Source organism: Uloborus diversus, chromosome 2, assembly GCF_026930045.1.
Source record: "Uloborus diversus isolate 005 chromosome 2, Udiv.v.3.1, whole genome shotgun sequence".
Classification (NCBI taxonomy): Eukaryota; Metazoa; Arthropoda; class Arachnida; order Araneae; family Uloboridae; genus Uloborus; species Uloborus diversus.
Genome location: NC_072732.1, coordinates 167,971,592 through 167,990,438, shown reverse-complemented (window position 1 = coordinate 167,990,438; position 18,847 = coordinate 167,971,592). Strand labels below are relative to the sequence as shown.

Sequence of the window (18,847 nt, the reverse complement as noted above, 5' to 3'; positions counted from 1 at the left end):
GAATCACATTAAAATTGCCAGTAATGGGGAAATGACATTAAATTGGAGTAAAAGGAAGTCATGTGATTCACACATCAGCTCGTTTACAAAAGAGTGTATTGTAATGGATTCGGTGCGACTTCCACTTTCTTGAAAGGATGACACAGTTCTTGATAAAAACACAGGAAATTTATTTACACTATGTACAGGAAAGATCGTCAACAATTGCTAAATTACTCATCAGCAATTAAGCAATTAGCACACAACACCGTAAACTCAACGTTTACACACGTATTTACTTCCAAATACGAAAACAACACAGCGAAATGCCTCGCAATAAACAGAGCAAAAAATGCTCTCAGTTCGAAATATCAATCGAAACTCCCCTGTTTATCCATCGCTAACAACTTATATAGACACCGAAAAGAAATTTCTCAAATATTCCACACGCTTCTGTAAAGTAGTAGACCGTTATCAAATTTTATCAATGAACAAAAAGGAAATAGGGGTCGTATACTTTAGCCATATGAAAAAGGGGTTGTATATTCATTACGGGAAACTATTTACAGGTTACGTTCCTACAATAATTACTATTTACAGAATTTGTAACATTGCCCCCTTCCTAAGGACTGCACGTCCCGAGCAATACAATCCCCAGAAAGGGTGCCAAACTTCTATCACAAGTTTACAAATATACACATTAATTAATAACTAACAGATACAGAAAACAAAATAATAACAAGAAATATTACTAAACATTAAAAGCAAAAATTATCTACAACTTTTATGTTATCAACCATGGTTGTTTACGTAATACTCATGAACTATGGCCATAGTATGGGGCTAACCGATCATAATGTACAACCCTAGGTTTTGCATTAGGTGATTTTTGGATCCTCACTACGACGTCATTTAGTCGGTTAAGGACTTTGTAGGGTCTATCCCAATGCGACTGCAATTTGGGTGACAGACCTTTCCGTCGGATGGGATTCCATAACCAAACCTTGTCGCCTTCGTTGAATTCATGTCCAGTAGACCTTGTGTCGTATCGGGTCTTCATCTTCTCCGCCGCGATGTTGATTCGCTCTCGTGCGAAGTTATGAACGTCTCACAGTGGTGCCAGAGTGGAAAAAATTCGATTTTCGAAAGCGCTTATTTCGATTATCTAGTGTATGATTCTCACACTATATAAGATACAGAATATAGGAACGGCATGATTTTTTTCCGCTGTATCGAGGGTATTCCCATTAATTTAGGCTCAAAGTCCGAATTATGTAAGTTTGACCAAATTCCACCCTACTCAAGATGAGTGATAAAAAAGTGTAAAAGAGTTAGAAAAAAAAAAAATCAATTTTTTCCCCCTGTTCTACGATGATCAATTAAACCTCTCATCAGTCAAACAGTGCAAAAAAATATTACAGCGCTTTACAACGTCATAAGTTACGAATTTTAAGTTAGCATCGAGAACAGCTAAGATAACAAAAAGAGCTCCGGCTTCCTCCGCGATGGGGAAGGTTATTTATCAAACTAGGGGTGCTTAAGTAAACATTAGAACACAAATCACCTGCCTTTATCTGCCTATCCGATCATAACACAGAAAAGAAAGGAAAGAGTTAGAGTACGTATTTGTTTGTTGCACTATTTTGTTAATAGAATTGGCTCAGACAAAACATTTCCGCACGTCAAAACCTTTTTATTTGAGTTCAGTCTAGTTGCTAACGTTGTCTAGTCATGAGCTCTATCAAAATTAAATACTGTGATTTGTGTGAGTGCTTGTGGAGTGGTACACATTTTGACGTATTCCTTCGACAAAAAATCACCCTGAACTTGACGAAGGAAACATTTCTTTAATGCTGACAGCTCTTAGCAAGAGTTTCTTGCCTCATTTTAATAAAAAAAAAAAGATAAAGTAAATCGAGACCGGGAGAGGTTCAAAAATTGTTCAGCGAGTGGATGGAAAATGAATACGTTCTCAACATACCGGAGCAAGAATCTACAGAATGTGTTGGGAGACCAAGTAAAGACTTTGATGATTCTGGTGATCGAAGCAAAAAGAATAAAATACGTAAACTTCAAGCATCGTACCAACAGAGCTTGATTAACGCAGCTGCGACACATGAAAAGCACGATAAACCCAAAGCTTTGTCAGCCGATCAAGCATTAGCAATATTTCTCCAGGCCAATCTGACAAAATATCAGTACGAGGTGATTCGACAAACACTAAAAGACTTTGGATGCCATGTTTTTCCAAGTTATAAAAAATTAACCATCTCAAAGAAGCAATGCTACCCTGATAATATGTTAATTAGTGAAACATCTGCAGCTGTCCCTTTGCAGAATTTGCTTGACCATACAGCTAAACGAATTCTGGAAACAAAACCCCTAGATCCTAGAAGAACTAGAAAAATTAAATGAACATGAATTAATATTGACAACGAAATGGGGATTCGACGGCGCCTCAGGTCAAAGTGAGTTTGCCCAAAAATATTCGATCAGCAATAACGAAATAAGTGACTCGAATTTATTCATGACGTCCATAGTTCCTCTGAAGCTCACAATTCCAATTGATATTGATCAAAATGGATCGATTGGGGAAAACGGTCGACCTTCTTCAACAAGACATTGCAGGCCCTTGAGATACAGCTTCTAGAAAGAGACACTTTGATTTGGCATGAGATGAAAAAAAAAGGGTTGAAGAAGAAATAGAGAAGTTGGAAATTACCCAAGTTGTGATCGGCATTAATATCATGCGTATTCGACACAAGTTGGTGATGACAATGTTGGACGGCAAGGTAGCTCAAGCCATCACAAATACAAAGTCTGCAAATGCCTGCTACATATGCAGTGCTTTACCTTCGGAAATGAATGACTTAGCAAAAATCCAACAGAAACCTCTTAATGTAAATGCTCTTGAATTCGGTATCTCTCCATTACACGCCAGAATCAAGTGTATGGAATGCATCCTTCACATTGCATACAACAAAAAATTCGAAAAATGGAGGACTACAAAAGACACAAGAGACATGCACAAAAACGAAAAAAATATATTCAACAAGAGTTTCTTGAGAAAGTCGGCATCAAAGTGGACTTTGTTAAGCAGGGTTGCGGATCTTTAAATAATGGCAACACAGCCAGACGTTTTTTCAATGATTGCAAGGTCACAAATGCAATAACGGGAGTCGACGAAATTCTAATCCACCGGATCGCTACCATTCTGGAAGTCATAACCAGCAATGCAATGATTGACCCAGAGAAATCCCGACTATTCTCAAAAGAAACAGCAGAGTTGTCCATTGAGAAGTATTCATAGTACTACATGCCATCCACAGTACATAAGATTTTGTTACACGGTGCTGAAATAGTGCAGAAGTCATTTCTCCCAGTCGGAATATTGTCGGAAGAGGCACAAGAAAGTAGGAATAAAGATTACAAGGCATTCAAGATCACCAACTCGCGGAAAATGTCTCGTATATCCACCAACGAAGATGTGTTCCACAAGCTACTGGAGACTTCAGATCCTTTTATTACGAACATGAGACCCGAACCATAGAAAAAGCATCTGGAAATCAGTGAGGCAGCTAAGGAACTGTTAATCTAATTTCCTTGAATTTGAATTGGTATGTATTCTTTCAATTTAAACAACTATTGACTAAGAATCTCAAACTATATTATTTTTAAAACTCTCCGGGTCTTTAAGCTTCATTTTAAGCAATATTTAATTTAAATATATGCTCAAATTTCCTAATTAGTTATTTAATTAACTTCAAAATGTCAATAAAAACAGATGAACTTTATGTATTTTTTTGTTCTTTTTTGAATGAGACCGGCCCCAGCTTTCTATGTTAACTCGTTCTCGAGATATTGAATTTTTTCCACTTTTTGGCCATTCGGCCCCACTGTGCGTCTTCCAACCGGGCCTGGAGATCCTGGATGTACTCCTCATGAGATGAAGGCGCATCCGGAGGACGGCCGAAGACGAGATCACAAGGTAGCCGAAGCTCTCGTCCGAAGAGCATTTGAGATGGGGCAAATCCGGTAGTCTTGTGGACAGCACTGCGGTAGGCCAGCAGGAACAAAGGTAGCTTCTTGTCCCAATCCTGTTGATTTCTGGATACCATAAGTGAGAGATTATTCAGGATTGTGCGGTTAAATCTCTCCACCATGCCGTCCGATTGTGGGTGTAGTGGTGTTGTCCTAGTTTTCTCAATTCCGAGAATTTGACATAGGCCCTTAAACACAGCAGAGATGAAATTCCTCCCTAGATCGGAATGAATCTGCAAAGGTGTTCCGTATCTCGAGATCCAATGCTGGATTAGAGTCTCTGCTACGGTGGTAGCCTCTTGATCTGGAATGGGATATGCTTCCGGCCATTTGGTGAAGTAGTCGATGGAAACAAGAATGTATTTGTTCCCATCAGCAGTTTTTGGTAGAGGACCCAGGATGTCGATCCCAATTCGTTCGAAAGGAGCTCCAACGTTGTACAGATGTAGCTTCCCTCTGCTTCTCTTCTTCGGTCCTTTACGAGCAGCACAGGCGTCACAAGAATGGCACCACTTCTCCACGTCATCCTTCGCCTTGCTCCAGAAGAAGCGCTCCCGAACTTTATTGAGGGTTTTCAAAACACCAAAATGTCCTCCAGTCGCACTACTATGTATTTCTTTCAGAACATCTGAAATCCTTGATCGGAGAAGTAGTAACTGCCACCTAGATGTTTTGCCGTCGTCAGATTCCCATTTTCGGTGTAGCACGCCGTTCCGTAAATGGAGGGAGTTCCATAAAGCCCAGTATCTTTTTGTTGCAGGACTAAAGATGGAAACGTCCTGCCAGCTAGGTCGCCGACTGTCACTTTCCATGAACTCCAAAATTGGTTTTATGTCGGGGTCTTCAATTTGATCTTTTCGAACTTGGTCGTCACTCCATGGATCAGGTTCTGATGATGTTGGAGTCACTGTCACCTGATAGGCAGTAGGGCTAGTAGTCGTTCCATACTGTTTCTCGATTCGGGAACAATAATTGCAGTTCTCAGGACAGGGTCTCCTTGATAAAGCGTCTGCATTACCGTGAGAAAACCCTTTTCGGTGCTTGATCTCCATGTCATATTCCTGGAGCCGCTGTATCCACCTGGCTATCTGACCTTCTGGATTTTTGAAGTTCAAAAGCCAAGTTAATGAGGCATGATCTGTCCGAAGCAGAAATTTTCGGCCGTAGAGGTAATGATGGAAGTGTTCTACAGCTTTCACTATGGCCAGTAACTCTTTTCTGGTGACGCAGTAATTTCACTCCGACTTTGATAAGCATTTGCTCCAGTAAGCGATGACATGTTCATTTCCGTCAATTTCTTGGGATAAAACAGCTCCGATGCCCTCGTTGCTCGCATCAGTGTCCAGGATAAAGGATTTTTCAGGCTGAGGATAGGCGAGGATAGGCGTTGATGTTAAAGCCTCCTTCAGTCGTAGAAATGCATCTTCGCATTCTTTGGACCATTCAAACTTTTGCTTGCTCTCCGTCAGCTTATGCAAAGGTCGTGCCATGTTAGAAAAACCCTTTACAAACTTCCTGTAGTACGTGCAGAGCCCCAGGAAACTTCGCAGCTGATGGATGTTTTCGGGACGACTCCAACTCTTGACCGCAGATACCTTTTCTGGATCGGTTTGTACACCTTCAGAAGAGATGATGTGACCAAGATAGTTCACTTCCCGGCGGAACAAATTACATTTGGACGGGCTTAACTTCAGATTGGCTTCCTTAAGCTTTTGCAGCACCTTCCTAAGATTTGCCAGATGTTCTTCGAAACTGCGTCCCACGATGATGATATCGTCTAAGTAGACTAGACAGGATTCGTAGGAAAGTCCTCTTAACACTGTCTCCATAAGACGCTCGAACGTAGCTGGTGCATTTCAGAGGCCGAAGGGCATCACTTTAAACTGCCATAAGCCTTGTCCAGTTGTAAACGCTGTCTTCTCTCGGTCATCAGGGTGTATCTCAACCTGCCAGTAGCCGCTCTTCAAGTCCAGGGTAGAAAACCACTTGTGTCCGGAAAGAGTGTCCAAGGTGTCGTCTATCCGTGGAAGAGGGTAACTGTCTTTCTTGGTGATTTCATTCAGCCGTCGGTAATCGACACAAAATCTGGTGGAGCCATCTTTCTTTCGGACTAAGACGATGGGAGAAGCCCAAGGACTGGATGAAGGTTCGATAACATCATTCTCCTTCATCTCTTTCAGGAGGGTCTCAACCTCTTCCTTCTTGGCGAACGGTAGTCGTCTTGGATGCTGTTTAATAGGGAGGTGTTCTCCAGTGTAGATCCGATGCTGCGTTGAATTCGTCCGGCCCACATCCTCCGATGTAGATGAAAACAGATGCTTGAAGTCGTCAACCAATTGTTCCGCAGCAGTTCTTTGATCTTTCGATAATGGCGCACTCCCAATTAACTTCGATGTCAAGGACTCAGAAGACACAGTTTCGGGGGAATTGATTCTTCTAATGATGCAGTTTACTGGAGTACAAGTTGCTAACACTTCACCTTTCCGAATATTCCTTGGCCTTTCACTCACGTTGGCGACTCTCACAGGAATTACATCCTTAGAAAGGTCCACAAGCGTAGATGCTACCAGCACTCCTTTTAGGCTATTGCTTAGGTTAGGGTATTCAATGAGTCCAAATCGAAAACTATTGCTTTCTTCAAGGGAGCCAGGTATTAATGATTCTGACCTTGAGGGAATCGATAAATCTGTTTGGGCTATTATTTGATGAGCGGATTTTACATCACTTTCTGCAGGGAAAACGGCTATGTCTTCTCTCATCGAGTGCAGCTCATTAGTCTTGAAGTCGAGAGTGAAGTCATATTTCTTCAAAACGTCCAATCCGAGAATGAAGGGGTCCGTGATATTAGCGACGAATGCCGTATGATGGTAGGTGGCATTCCCAATTACTATTTCCAGGTCCACTTTACCGTCAATCTCGATCTTGTCACCTGTCACAGTCTGGAGACTTACGCGTGGCGATGTCCACAGCAGTTTCAATCCAAATTCACGAGCCACATCTGTCCTAATGATTGTCACATTGGCTCCAGTGTCGACAATCAGTCTGCAGGGGTTCCCATTTACATGTGCGTAAATGAAAAGTCCATCACTGCCACTACTAGAAGAGGAAATCTGCAGAGCTCTAGTGGTGGTGATTTCCTTCCCTCGCGTAGCTTAGCGAGCCGGACAACTCCTTCGCAGGTGTCCTTCACTACCGCATTTCCAGCACTTCTGCTCTTGTTTCTTTTGGGCTGTTATGCTGCTCAGATGTCTTGTCAAGTCACCGAGTTGTCTCTCAAGTTCAGCGAGATGGGACGACCTGGAATCAGACTCATCAGCTTCCTGAGTCCGGATTAGATGGCGATCCACACGGGTTGCTTCTTGGGCGGCCTCGTATCTCATCGCATACACAACAGCAGAATTCAGGTCCTTGACATCCGCCATCCGTAGAGCTTTCTGGATTTCCGGATCTCGAACCCCGTCGATGTAGTAGTTGAGTGCCAGGTTGTCTCGAACATCCGCAGGGCAGTCGCGAAAAGCAAGATGAGACAGTCTCTCGATGTCCGCCGCTAGCTCTTGCAGGGTTTCCCCGGTTTTCTGGAAACGGGACTTCAACTGGAGTCGGCTGAAATCCTTCTGGCACTTCTCGCCGAAGCGAAGCTCCAATGCAGATGTGAGGGCGGCGAAATCCAGGCGCTGGCTGTCCGGAAGGGTCTGGAGAATGTCCGCTGCGTCACCTCTGAGGGATGCTGCAAGATGGCAGGCCTTGGTAGCAGAGTCCCATCCGTTCGCTTCCGCCACTATCATGAATTGAGTTTTGTATACCTGCCACGAAGTTTTCCAATCAAATGTGGCAAGTTTAATGGACGGTCGAGCAACCGATGTGGGAGCGCCAAACTGTACTGAGCTGCTTTCCGCGATCGCCAATCTCCTTTCCATGTTTTTAATTTTCTCATCCACATGATTTTCAACTGTTGCGATACGGTTTTCTACTGTTTCAAATTTTTCATCAAAAGCATCAACTCGATGCTATATCTCATTAAATTTATTTTCCATCACAGTCTTTACCGAAGTAAGGTCGTTTTTAATTTCCTCTTGGTTAGAAGCCAAATCATTTTTCAGTACCATTAAATCACTTTTCAATTGTTCTTGATTAGCCGCAATGTCATTTTTTAATTGTTCTTGATTTGCAGTAAAACTTGCAGTCAAATCACTTTTTACTTGTTCTTGATTAGCCGCCATATCATTTTTTAATTGTTCTTGATTAGCCGCCAAACTCTCAGCCAAGTCGCTTTTCGCAGCATTAATTGCTTCCAGGAGTTGTTTCAATTGTTCATCCATTGCGCGAGTAATCACCATAAAAACAAAGTCTATAAATCCAAACAGTCTTTATGAAGAAATGTCCAAAGTCACAAAGTCACACTTACTCCAAGAAAGTCCAGAAGAAGCCCCACGTTGGGCGCCAAATTGTAACGGATTCGGTGCGACTTCCACTTTCTTGAAAGGATGACACAGTTCTTGATAAAAACACAGGAAATTTATTTACACTATGTACAGGAAAGATCGTCAACAATTGCTAAATTATTCATCAGCAATTAAGCAATTAGCACACAACACCGTAAACTCAACGTTTACACACGTATTTACTTCCAAATACGAAAACAACACAGCGAAATGCCTCGCAATAAACAGAGCAAAAAATGCTCTCCCAGTTCGAAATATCAATCGAAACTCCCCTGTTTATCCATCGCTAGCGGCTTATATAGATACCGAAAAGAAATTTCTCAAATATTCCACACGCTTCTGTAAAGTAGTAGACCGTTATCAAATTTTATCAATGAACAAAAAGGAAATAGGGGTCGTATACTTTAGCCATATGAAAAAGGGGTTGTATATTCATTACGGGAAACTATTTACAGGTTACGTTCCTACAATAATTACTATTTACAGAATTTGTAACAGTATTCAACAAGAAAATTCAAAATTAACAGTTTAATGGTGTACGGTGGTGGACAAAATTATAGACTCAATTTTTTCTTCTTTTGTTTCAATTATAGCATAACTCAGTTTAAATTATTTTCATTGAAGTGAAGATGAATAGTTGAAGAAATAGTTCTAAAATTAGAACATCTTATTAATTAAATTAAAGAGTTTGAATTGAAATTTGAAAATTTGCTAATTTAATATTTTATTATTACGTGAAATCTGGACAAAAGTATAAACTCAAAAGTAAAAAATCCAGGATTACGAGAAAGTTTCGTTCGAAAATGTTAATTCAACGCCATAGAATAAATAAATGTTGCCACCAGTAAATGCTAAAAGTTTTGTTTTTGGAAATGAATGAGAAACATATAAATGAAACCGCTGGACAAAATTATAAACTCTTTTTTTTCAATCATAATTTAAATCAGTTAAAATTTTTTTGTCCCAGTAAAGATAAATAACTGACTAAATGGTCCTAAGTTCAGTATAACTCATAAAAAATATAAAATGAATAATTTAATTAAAAAAATTCTCAACTTTAATACCTTAATATCACATGAAACTTGGACAAAAGTATCAAATCAAAGGTAAAAAACTCTGAAGTTTGGTAGAATTTTATTCAAATTACTTAATCATTTAATATCCAAAAATGAACAATGCTGAATTACAAACTTACGATACTGCATAAATAAAATTATAAGCTGACAAAATTTATTTTTTTCTATTAACATGGATGAATTGAAAAAAAAAATCAACATTTGAAATGTTTTAAAAATTAACACTGCATTAAATCTAGCCATTAGTGTAAATTACTTACTTTTATAAACGAGTTGGGCCACCATTTTTCTGAATTACTTCGAATATGCGGCAGGGCATAGATTTCACAAGAGTTTTCAACAGCTGCTGTGGCATATGGTTCCATGCTGAAAGTTTTGCCCTTTTTAATTCCTCTGTGGTTTGGTACTGGTGCCCATCATGATAATAAACTTTGCGAGCCATGGTCCCCCAAGGATTTTCAATCGGATTAAGATCCGGACTACGAGCTGGCCATTTGATAACTTTGATACCCCAGCGCTTGAACCATTCTTTTGTACTTTTCGCTGTGTGTTGTACACTAGCGTTATCTTGATGAAATAACCAGTTACCTCCAGGAATCAGATGAGCAAAAGGTAAGAAATGATCTTCCAGGATTGATTGGTAATCTTCAGCGTTCTGTCTTCCATTAAGAAACGCCAATCCTGCTTTACCATGCTGAGAGAAACCAGCCCAAACCATTACAGAAACCACCAAAGTTTCGACTAAATACGTATGTGTTGTTCTTTTTTTCTAATGTCATGCCAATAGTATCTTAAGCCATCGGATCATCCAAGTTGATTTTTTTTTCTTCGGACCAAACAACTGTACTCCACATTTTTTTCCAAGACATATGTCTCTGTGCAAATTGAAGTCTTTCAGCAATATGTTAAACCTCCAGTTTTGACTGCGTTTTCCTTTTTCTCCACTTCATATTCTGAGCTTGTTGTAGAACTCTTCTAACTGTCCTAGAGCTCACCTTGAGTTTTAAAGTCTTCAGAATGTTGTAGGAAGAAGCTCCAGTGTTTGATGCTGTGCGTAAAATCTATCTTCGACCTCTCTCAGTTAGTTTTGAATGCCTCCCCGTCCTTCTTTTTTCCATAACTTGGGTGATCCTTCAGTACGTTTTTTATTGCCCCTTAGGAGCATAACTAAATAGGCAATTTGACGCTGGGTTTTAACAGCATGTCTGTAGGCCACAATTTTTCCTACTTGTTGCTCTGTAAGTTTTAAACCTTAAGGCATTTCAAAACGGAACGAATACCAAAGCACGAAGAACTTAACAACTCGACAGAAGCTCTAAAAAAAACTTAAATCATTCTGAACATGAAAACCAGACGATAAAAAGTTTTACTTTAATAATAAAGAAAAATTAAACTGAGGAGAAAATATCGTCTGAAATAAAAAAAAAAATATTATTTTTTTCAGTAGCATTTTTTTCGTTTGACATAACTATAAAGAACATAAGCAGTAGCTAATGACAAGAATGTTTTTATTTTATTCTTCAGAAAAGAAGTTAATGATGAGAAAATCCAAAACTTAGAATATAATACACAAGAGCCCTTAAAGTTTATTTCCGTATTAAAGTTGAGCATTTAAATTACGTTATTTGTTTTGTATTAAATAAAAAATTAAATTAAACTGGGTTAAATTATGGTTGAAGAAATGTAAAAGGTCTTGAGTTTATAATTTTGTCCATCAGTGTATTTAAATGTTTCTCATTGATTCTCAAAAACAAAATATTTATCAATCACTGATGGCAACATTTATTCGTTCGATAGCTTTAAATCAACGTTTTCGAAGAAAATTTTATTGCAATCCTGGATTTTTACTTTCTTCTATATCTAATATATAGAAGAAAGTATTGGATTCGTGCAAATTTTCGAATTTCGAATTTTGACGGATTCGAACGTTTTGAGGTGTGCTGAGTTCATTTCGACTATTTTTGGAAAATGTCTGTCTGTCTGTGTGTGTGTATGTATGTATGTGTGTATGTATGTATGTGTGTGTGTATGTATGTGTGTCACGTCTGTGTGTGACCAGTTTTTTGTGGCCGCTCTACAGCAAAAACTACCGCATGAAATCGAACGAAATTTGGTACACATATGTGCCCCTATGTGAACTTGTGCCCATTAGTTTTTGGCGCGAATTCCTCCAAGGGGGGTGGAGCAATGGGACGTTTTTTGAGTTACGCGTGCTTGCTATTCCTCAGGAAGTAACTGGCGGAATCAAACAAAATTTGGTCCATATGTTGCCATTAACAGGAGCAGGTGTTGATTCAATTTTGGTGTGAATAACTCAAAGGGGGTTGAGCTGTAGAACGTTTTTTGTCGTCAATTGTGACTGCTGTATCTCAAGAAATAACGAACGGAATCAAACAAAAATTTTTTGACAAGTAGCCCTTAGTGGGTATAAGAGCTGATTTTATTTTGGTGTCAACAGCTAAAAAGGGGGTAGCGCAATCGCCCGTTCTTTTTTTCCATTGTGAGTGCCCTATCTCAAGAAGTAATGCTACGTTCTGGTTGAAATTTGGAATATATGTGAATCCATACGTAAACAGGCTTTGGTTCAATTTTGACTCCAATCGCTCCAAGAGGTGTTGATTTTTTTTTTTTTTTTTTTTTTTTTTTGCGAATAAAAATAGTTTTATTAATGCAACAATAAGAAAGATAAATCGTAATAGATTATCGTCTGCGTATTTCTCGTGATTTTAATTGTATGGAAATGATCGGAAATATTATCTCAATGATTTAAAATTTTTAACTGTTGCCATCTTATGTTTGTTAATAAATAAAATATTTGTAATTAATTCAAGTAAGGCTTTTAAAGTAACTTTCAATTTTCGCTCTTTGTTTTGTTTTTACAATAATTCAGACATTGGGATGGTCGTCAAGTTTTTGCATGTGTAATTTTGTTTCTGTTAGGAATGTTGCTTCCTCGTCAAGCATGGGGAGGGATCAGAAAAAGGAAAAATATAGAAGAAAGTTTCGTGATGGCCACAACATACTAGTTTACTTTTGAGTTTTTACTTGTATCCAGGTTTCACGTAATGATAAAATTACATAATGATATTAAATTTTCAAATCCTCCAACTTCATTAACTTTTTAATTTAACTGATGAGTTGTACTAGTCATAGACTAATAATAAGAGTAGACCGAGCTTCCCCAGACTTGCTGATGAAAAAATTGGTTCATGGATACATCATGTGACTGGTGGAAGGCTCGGCGAAAACTTTGGCGGCATGGTTACCAGATGGCAGGATTATCTATAGTTTGGCACTCGGCATGTATTTTAAGACGTAATGTGTTTTTATTATAATTTTTTTCCAAGGTGCAGAGATGATTGAACTGATTTTCTTTTAGTTACGCATTATTTTGACATTAGTAATTAGTTTTTGATCGCAGTTTTCAGTAACTTTTATTTCATTCGGAACTGCTACGTCAGTGTTGGCGTAAACATTTTGCGTTAACGCAAAAATGTACTAATCGGTATCTTAAATTGAAATTGTAGGTAAAAATCTTACCGTTTGCCGATTCTTTTTGGGCGCTTGCATCTTTAATTGCTTAGAGAGTTATTAAAATTGAATAAAGATAATGCAAAATACTATCTAAACGAAAAACTCACTATATTAACAAAATATTTACAACTTAAAATAATAAATTTACAAATCAGACTCCATAAAAGATCCTTCTTCCGTGTTCCATCAATTCTATTTATTTTATTTCTCGATCGCGTTGATCGTCTGCTACGATCAACGTCCGCTGTTGCTAGGATATCCACCAGTCACATGGTTTGGTTTATGAGCAGCAAAAGGGTTGCCATAGCTCGGTCTACTCTTATTATTAGTCCATGGTACTAGTTTTAAAACTATTCTTTTAACCATTTATTTTTACTTTAGTGAAAAAGAGTTAAATTAAGTTAAGCTATAAGTAGACCAAAAAATTTTTTTTTGAGTTTATAATTATGTCCATCATTGTATGTGTAAAAAGAAATTATGAATTTTAAACATTATACAACATACAGTGGCTCCCAAAAGTGTGCGTACACCTTGAATTTTTCGTAGAAAACCAAAATAACGCAAAACTGAATTCGAGTATGAAGTACAATTTTTTTCCACACCATTCCTATGCCATTCTGAATAAAACCCAGTAGTTTTTTTTCAAAATATTGACAGATTTTATTCTTGAAATTTGTCAAAAAACGAAGAGACAGAGAAAAAATACGCCACAAAAGTCATCGTACACTGAAATATTTTCGAATAAATTCATGATTAAAATTATCATATGTGGGTTTTTTTTTTATTAGTTTTGCATTGTAATGACACTGTAAAGTCATTTGCCTTTAATTTTTCGTTTATTTATTTCTTAATATTCTGCTTATTATTTTTAAATGACAGGTATACGTAGAAAACAACAAATACGATGCGAAATTTGATCCCCCCCCCCCCCCACAGTAGCCTTAAATTGGTTTGAAATGTCTCTAAATTAGTTAATTTATACCATTCTATAGTAAAGTGCTTGGTAAAATGCTTTAAAGACAAGAATCGGATCGAAAACAAGGTAAGAAAAGGTCAATTGGCAAAGTTAATAAAGCGTGATCGGAGGTTTGCAGTTAAAAAAATATGAAAAATACACATTTGAGTACTGAAAACGTTTCTGCAGAATTGAATGAAACATTTTACGTTTAATTTTCACCTAAAATTATTCGCTAAGTTCTCTGATTAGCTGGATTAAAGGGAACTTCTTCCTGCAGAAATTTTCTTGTTTGTGCGAAAAACAGTAAGCTTGCTTTTCCGTCGTAAAATCCATGATAAATAAGCTCAAAACGTTTTGGAACAACGTCTTACTTATAGATGACATGATGAAATTTAACATTTTGGGTTAAATTGTTGTATAATTATACATAGAAGAAAAAATGAGGAATTTAATCTTAAGAATTTAGTTGGATCAGTTAATAAGGACAGTGAAGGTGTTCTTGTGTAAGGGTGCATATCAGCATCAGGCCTAAGAAATTTGGAATTTTTCGATGAAATAATGAATCGTGCTGCTCATTTAAATATTTAAAAAAAAAAAAACAATTTTTTAAACTATTAGCCCAAAATTTGGTAATAGGAAACAACTTCGTTTTTTTATAAAGATAACGACAAGAAGCACACGTTTGCGTTTGGTGCCTCAAAAATTATCTTTAAGCTTAGAAATATCTCCTCAATCGCCAGATTTAAACTTAATGGAACATATTTGGAGATATCTGGTGGCTAGATTACGAAAATACACCAGTGAAACGAAAAGCGAACTGGAAATAGTAAGACTCGAAGTGCGACTGAACACTTACTCAGAAATTGTACAGAAAAAGCAAGAAAAAACAAATGAAATCTATTTCCAAGCGTTTAAAAGCTGTTGTTGATACTACATGATATTCTACTAAATATAAAAAGTACTACTTGGTAAAAAGTTAGATTATTTACTAATTTTTTGACATTTTTTCAAAGTGTACGAAGACTTTTGTGAGATAAAATTTCCGGTATTTCTTGGTTTTTGATTTTTTAAAAATTAAGTTTTGAAGTTTTATGAAAAATTTTCATATAGTTTGGTTAAAAATAGATCATAGATCTTATATTAAAATACCTATTCCGAAATATTAATTCTAACCAATTGATAAGGTCCTATTTCATTGAAAGTCGGAGGTGTACGAACATTTTTGGGAGCCACTGTCTAAGTTGCAGCTTAAACGACCAATGAACAGATTGGTTTTCAATGTCTTTTTTTTTTTTTAATTGATTCTATAGTTAGGTTAAACTTAACCTAACAGTATTGTAAAGGCTCTACGCATATCCTAATCGCAGCATTACGACGCTTCTACGTTAGTCCAACTGGTAGACTAGCACTCAGCAATTCAAGTCCTAAATTCTGTTCAAAACATCAACAAATATTAAGAATTTTGAACCCACACAGTACTCCTCGCCAATTCTGTTGAAAACGGTCGTTTTTAACACAACTTAGACCGATTGCTGAAATAATTTTTGTGGTTTCAAAGAAAACCTATTCTATCTTTTCCAAGAAATTCCTTCATGTATTGGAATGGATGAACTACAGGAGAGTCTAAAAAGTTCGGTGAATGGAAGCATAAAACAAAAAAACGAAACATGAATTAAAATACATAAAATACGTTTAAGAAGCACCCTCAAAGTAACATCCGTTAATCATTACACATTTTCAACATCATTCATAAATCTAGTGGAATAAATCCTACGATTTCTTTTTGGATCAACTGAAGCACATATGTCATACCACCTTGTCAGATCTCTAAAAAATGTGTACCTTTGATGATTCTCTTGAGGCAAGGGAACAGAAAGAAGTCTGCTGGCAACAAATCAAGCAAGTATGGCAAATGTGTGATAACAGTTACGCCATTTTAGGCTATAATACTTTTTAAGGGTAGACCTGGACGTGGTTAGTTATCCTAACCCTCGAAAATGACTAAAACAGTCATATATGTAATTTTACGAGCCCACCACTTCAAGAAATTCTTTAAATGGCGACACAGTTCTTGAGAAAACACAAGAGATTCACTTACAACTATGTACAAGAAATATCGTTAGCAACTGCTAAATTAACCATAGCAATTAGGCAAAATATCAATTAACACCGTAAACTCAACGGTCACACACGTATTTACATCAAAATACGCAAAAACACAGCACAAAGGCTAATACATACTTTTTAAAGCAACGACTAAAACCTAGATTAACTGATCCCGCCGCGAATTTTTTTAAATCTCGAAAGAAAGCTCTCAAACATTTCACATGATTCCCGATGTTTCATTTCATTTTCTTTTTTATTCATTCACAAATTTTATCCTTCAGAAATGAAGGTACCATATACTTCATTCGAATGTAAGGGGGCTGTATATTCATGACAAGAAAGTATTTACAGGTTACATTACTAAGATAATTTTAGGTAAAAGATAATGGCATAAACGCCAAATTTAGCCAGATTACAACAAATTAATCATAAAAATAGTTACTATTTACAGAATTTGTAACAGTATTTTGTGCTCACTGCGTCTGTTCGAAACTCCTTCATCAGCATTGCTTGTGTATTTGTAGCTGGTTTCTCAGTTTGTAGTATAACTAAAAACAGCGCAAGTTTTGGAGAATAAAACATACACTATTCAACTACCCATAACCTACTACTCTGCCCATAGATGTAAAATTAACTATTAGTAGATACACGTGAAACCAGTATTATGGGCAAACGAGCCCTTAAGGGCAAGCGTTTGAAAAGCGTGTACGGATGGCTCGCATGGGTGGAAACAACTTTTGCCACAAGATAAGACACAAAAGGAGTTGCATCCTCGTAGGTTACGCTTTTGCCCGTTTACATCAAGTTTCATGCGTTGAATGGCGACCAGTAGTTTTTGCTACGGAGTGGTGCATCTAGGTAATAATACATCTATGATCATGCTTCTGTTTCTTGTTACATGCTGTTTTTCCCACTGAGGCATATGGAAGCATTTTAAACTGACATTGTTCATGAGGTATCCATTAATTCATCGAACTTTTTAGGTATACAAGAGAAAAATTGTACTTTTCAGTTTTTTAAACTATCCAATGCTTTAAAATGCTTTATATTTACTATTTTAGACAATGATCGGTGTCGGCCTGCAAGAAATCTACAGAACAGAGAAGTATTACAAGAATCCAAACCAGTTTAACCCAGAGAGATGGTTGGAAAAAGATGAAAATTTTAACCCATTTGCTTTCCTGCCATTTGGTTTAGGAATAAGAAGTTGTATCGGTAGGAGGTTGGCTGAACAGGAAGTAGTAACTCTCACCACAGAGGTACATTACTTGCATCTTAATAAAGTTATAGCATTTAAGTTTAATCTACACGTTTTAATACACATTTTGAACCTTTACTGTCCACCATGACACTGAAGTCACATCAAACCATACTTCCCTATAGAAGCGTTATTGATTCCTTTGCTGCCAGTATGACTTTGAGTGGTGTAATACGGCTGTTTTACATTTAGGTTGTGGGAACTGACACAATATTTCAGTAAATGTCACAAACCTTTCTTTGAAAAAATTTATAAAACAAATCCACCTTATATGTATAAAATACATTCTAAAATATTATGGCACATAAATATATATATTTTTACAGGAAATAATAATTTGGGCAATGGAGTGTTAAAGTAAAGAGAGTGTTTAGATATACGAGACTCGAGAACAATCTTCTGAATGCTTTAAGAATGAATAACAGTGCAGGATTTGGCCTAGCTGAATATTAATATTTTACAGTGGGAGAAGATTTGCGGGCATAAGATAATGGTGCCGCTCACAAAGGCAACGGAAAAGCCAGTTAAAAGCAGGTAGTTTTGTCCCTATCTTGTAAAAAACAGGAGATCGAGTTCATTCTAGTTCCTGCTTTTGTTCCATGGAAATGTAAAATTTATAAAAAAACTTTGTTTTCTCTGAATTTTTAGCACTATTTTTCTCTATATTTCAGATAATACGAAATTTCAAAATCGAATATCATCATGAAGACATCGATATGATCACTAGATTTGTAAGTGCACCGGACAAGCCCCTGAAATTCAGCTTTATTGAAAGAAGATAACTTTTCTTTGCCTACATCAACAGTACAAAACAGATGGTCATCTTCAAGAAGAGAATATTTTTATGTTTTTTAATTTATTTTTAAATAAAAGGTATCAGCACAAAATATTTTTTTTAAAATCAAATGCATTTGTTTTTCTTTTGGTCATTTTTACTTATGGAAACTTTAAAGTCAGTACTAAAGCCCACGGGCAAAACGTCCCCCACCCCCCACTTCCCTTCTCTCCATTCAACAGTTATTGTTGCAGATGTTTACAAGTTTTGTAACACTCGGAAACTTCTTTCAGCATAACTAGCAATTATTTCAATCCATCCAGGAACAACAATGATACTTATTTAGAGATATATAGTACAAAAGAAACAATAACGTTGTTCTTATGGCTTTGTTCTTTTGCCCTTGAATGCATAATTTGGCAAATTCTGTTTGAATTTATTTCACCTCCAGACAGCAAAAAGCAGCGAATAAAATTGTCCTTCAATAGTAGTACTCCATTACAGAAATTATGTACAAGCTTACATGAATGTGGGCTGTAACTTTTGTTCACACTGGTCAAATTTTCAATTTTTGGTATCAAAATATTGGCAAAAACAAATGCAATCCGGCCTTTTCCCCTAAATATCAGCATTCCCCCCCCCCCCCATCGGTAGAGATATGAAAGTTTAAGTAGAAAT

The 18,847-nt window shown here is 37.1% G+C and overlaps 1 protein-coding gene across 1 annotated transcript in view; it reads left to right on the top strand.

Moving 5' to 3' along the window:
• LOC129216650 (uncharacterized) overlaps window positions 1-18,256 on the top strand; it is an 89,342-nt gene extending 71,086 nt beyond the window's left edge. Inside the window, 2 exon segments of the mRNA XM_054850867.1 lie at window positions 17,198-17,395; window positions 18,066-18,256. Coding sequence (XP_054706842.1) covers window positions 17,198-17,395; window positions 18,066-18,176 — 309 coding nt within the window. The 3' untranslated portion in view covers window positions 18,177-18,256.
• The last annotated feature ends 591 nt before the right edge of the window (window positions 18,257-18,847 follow it).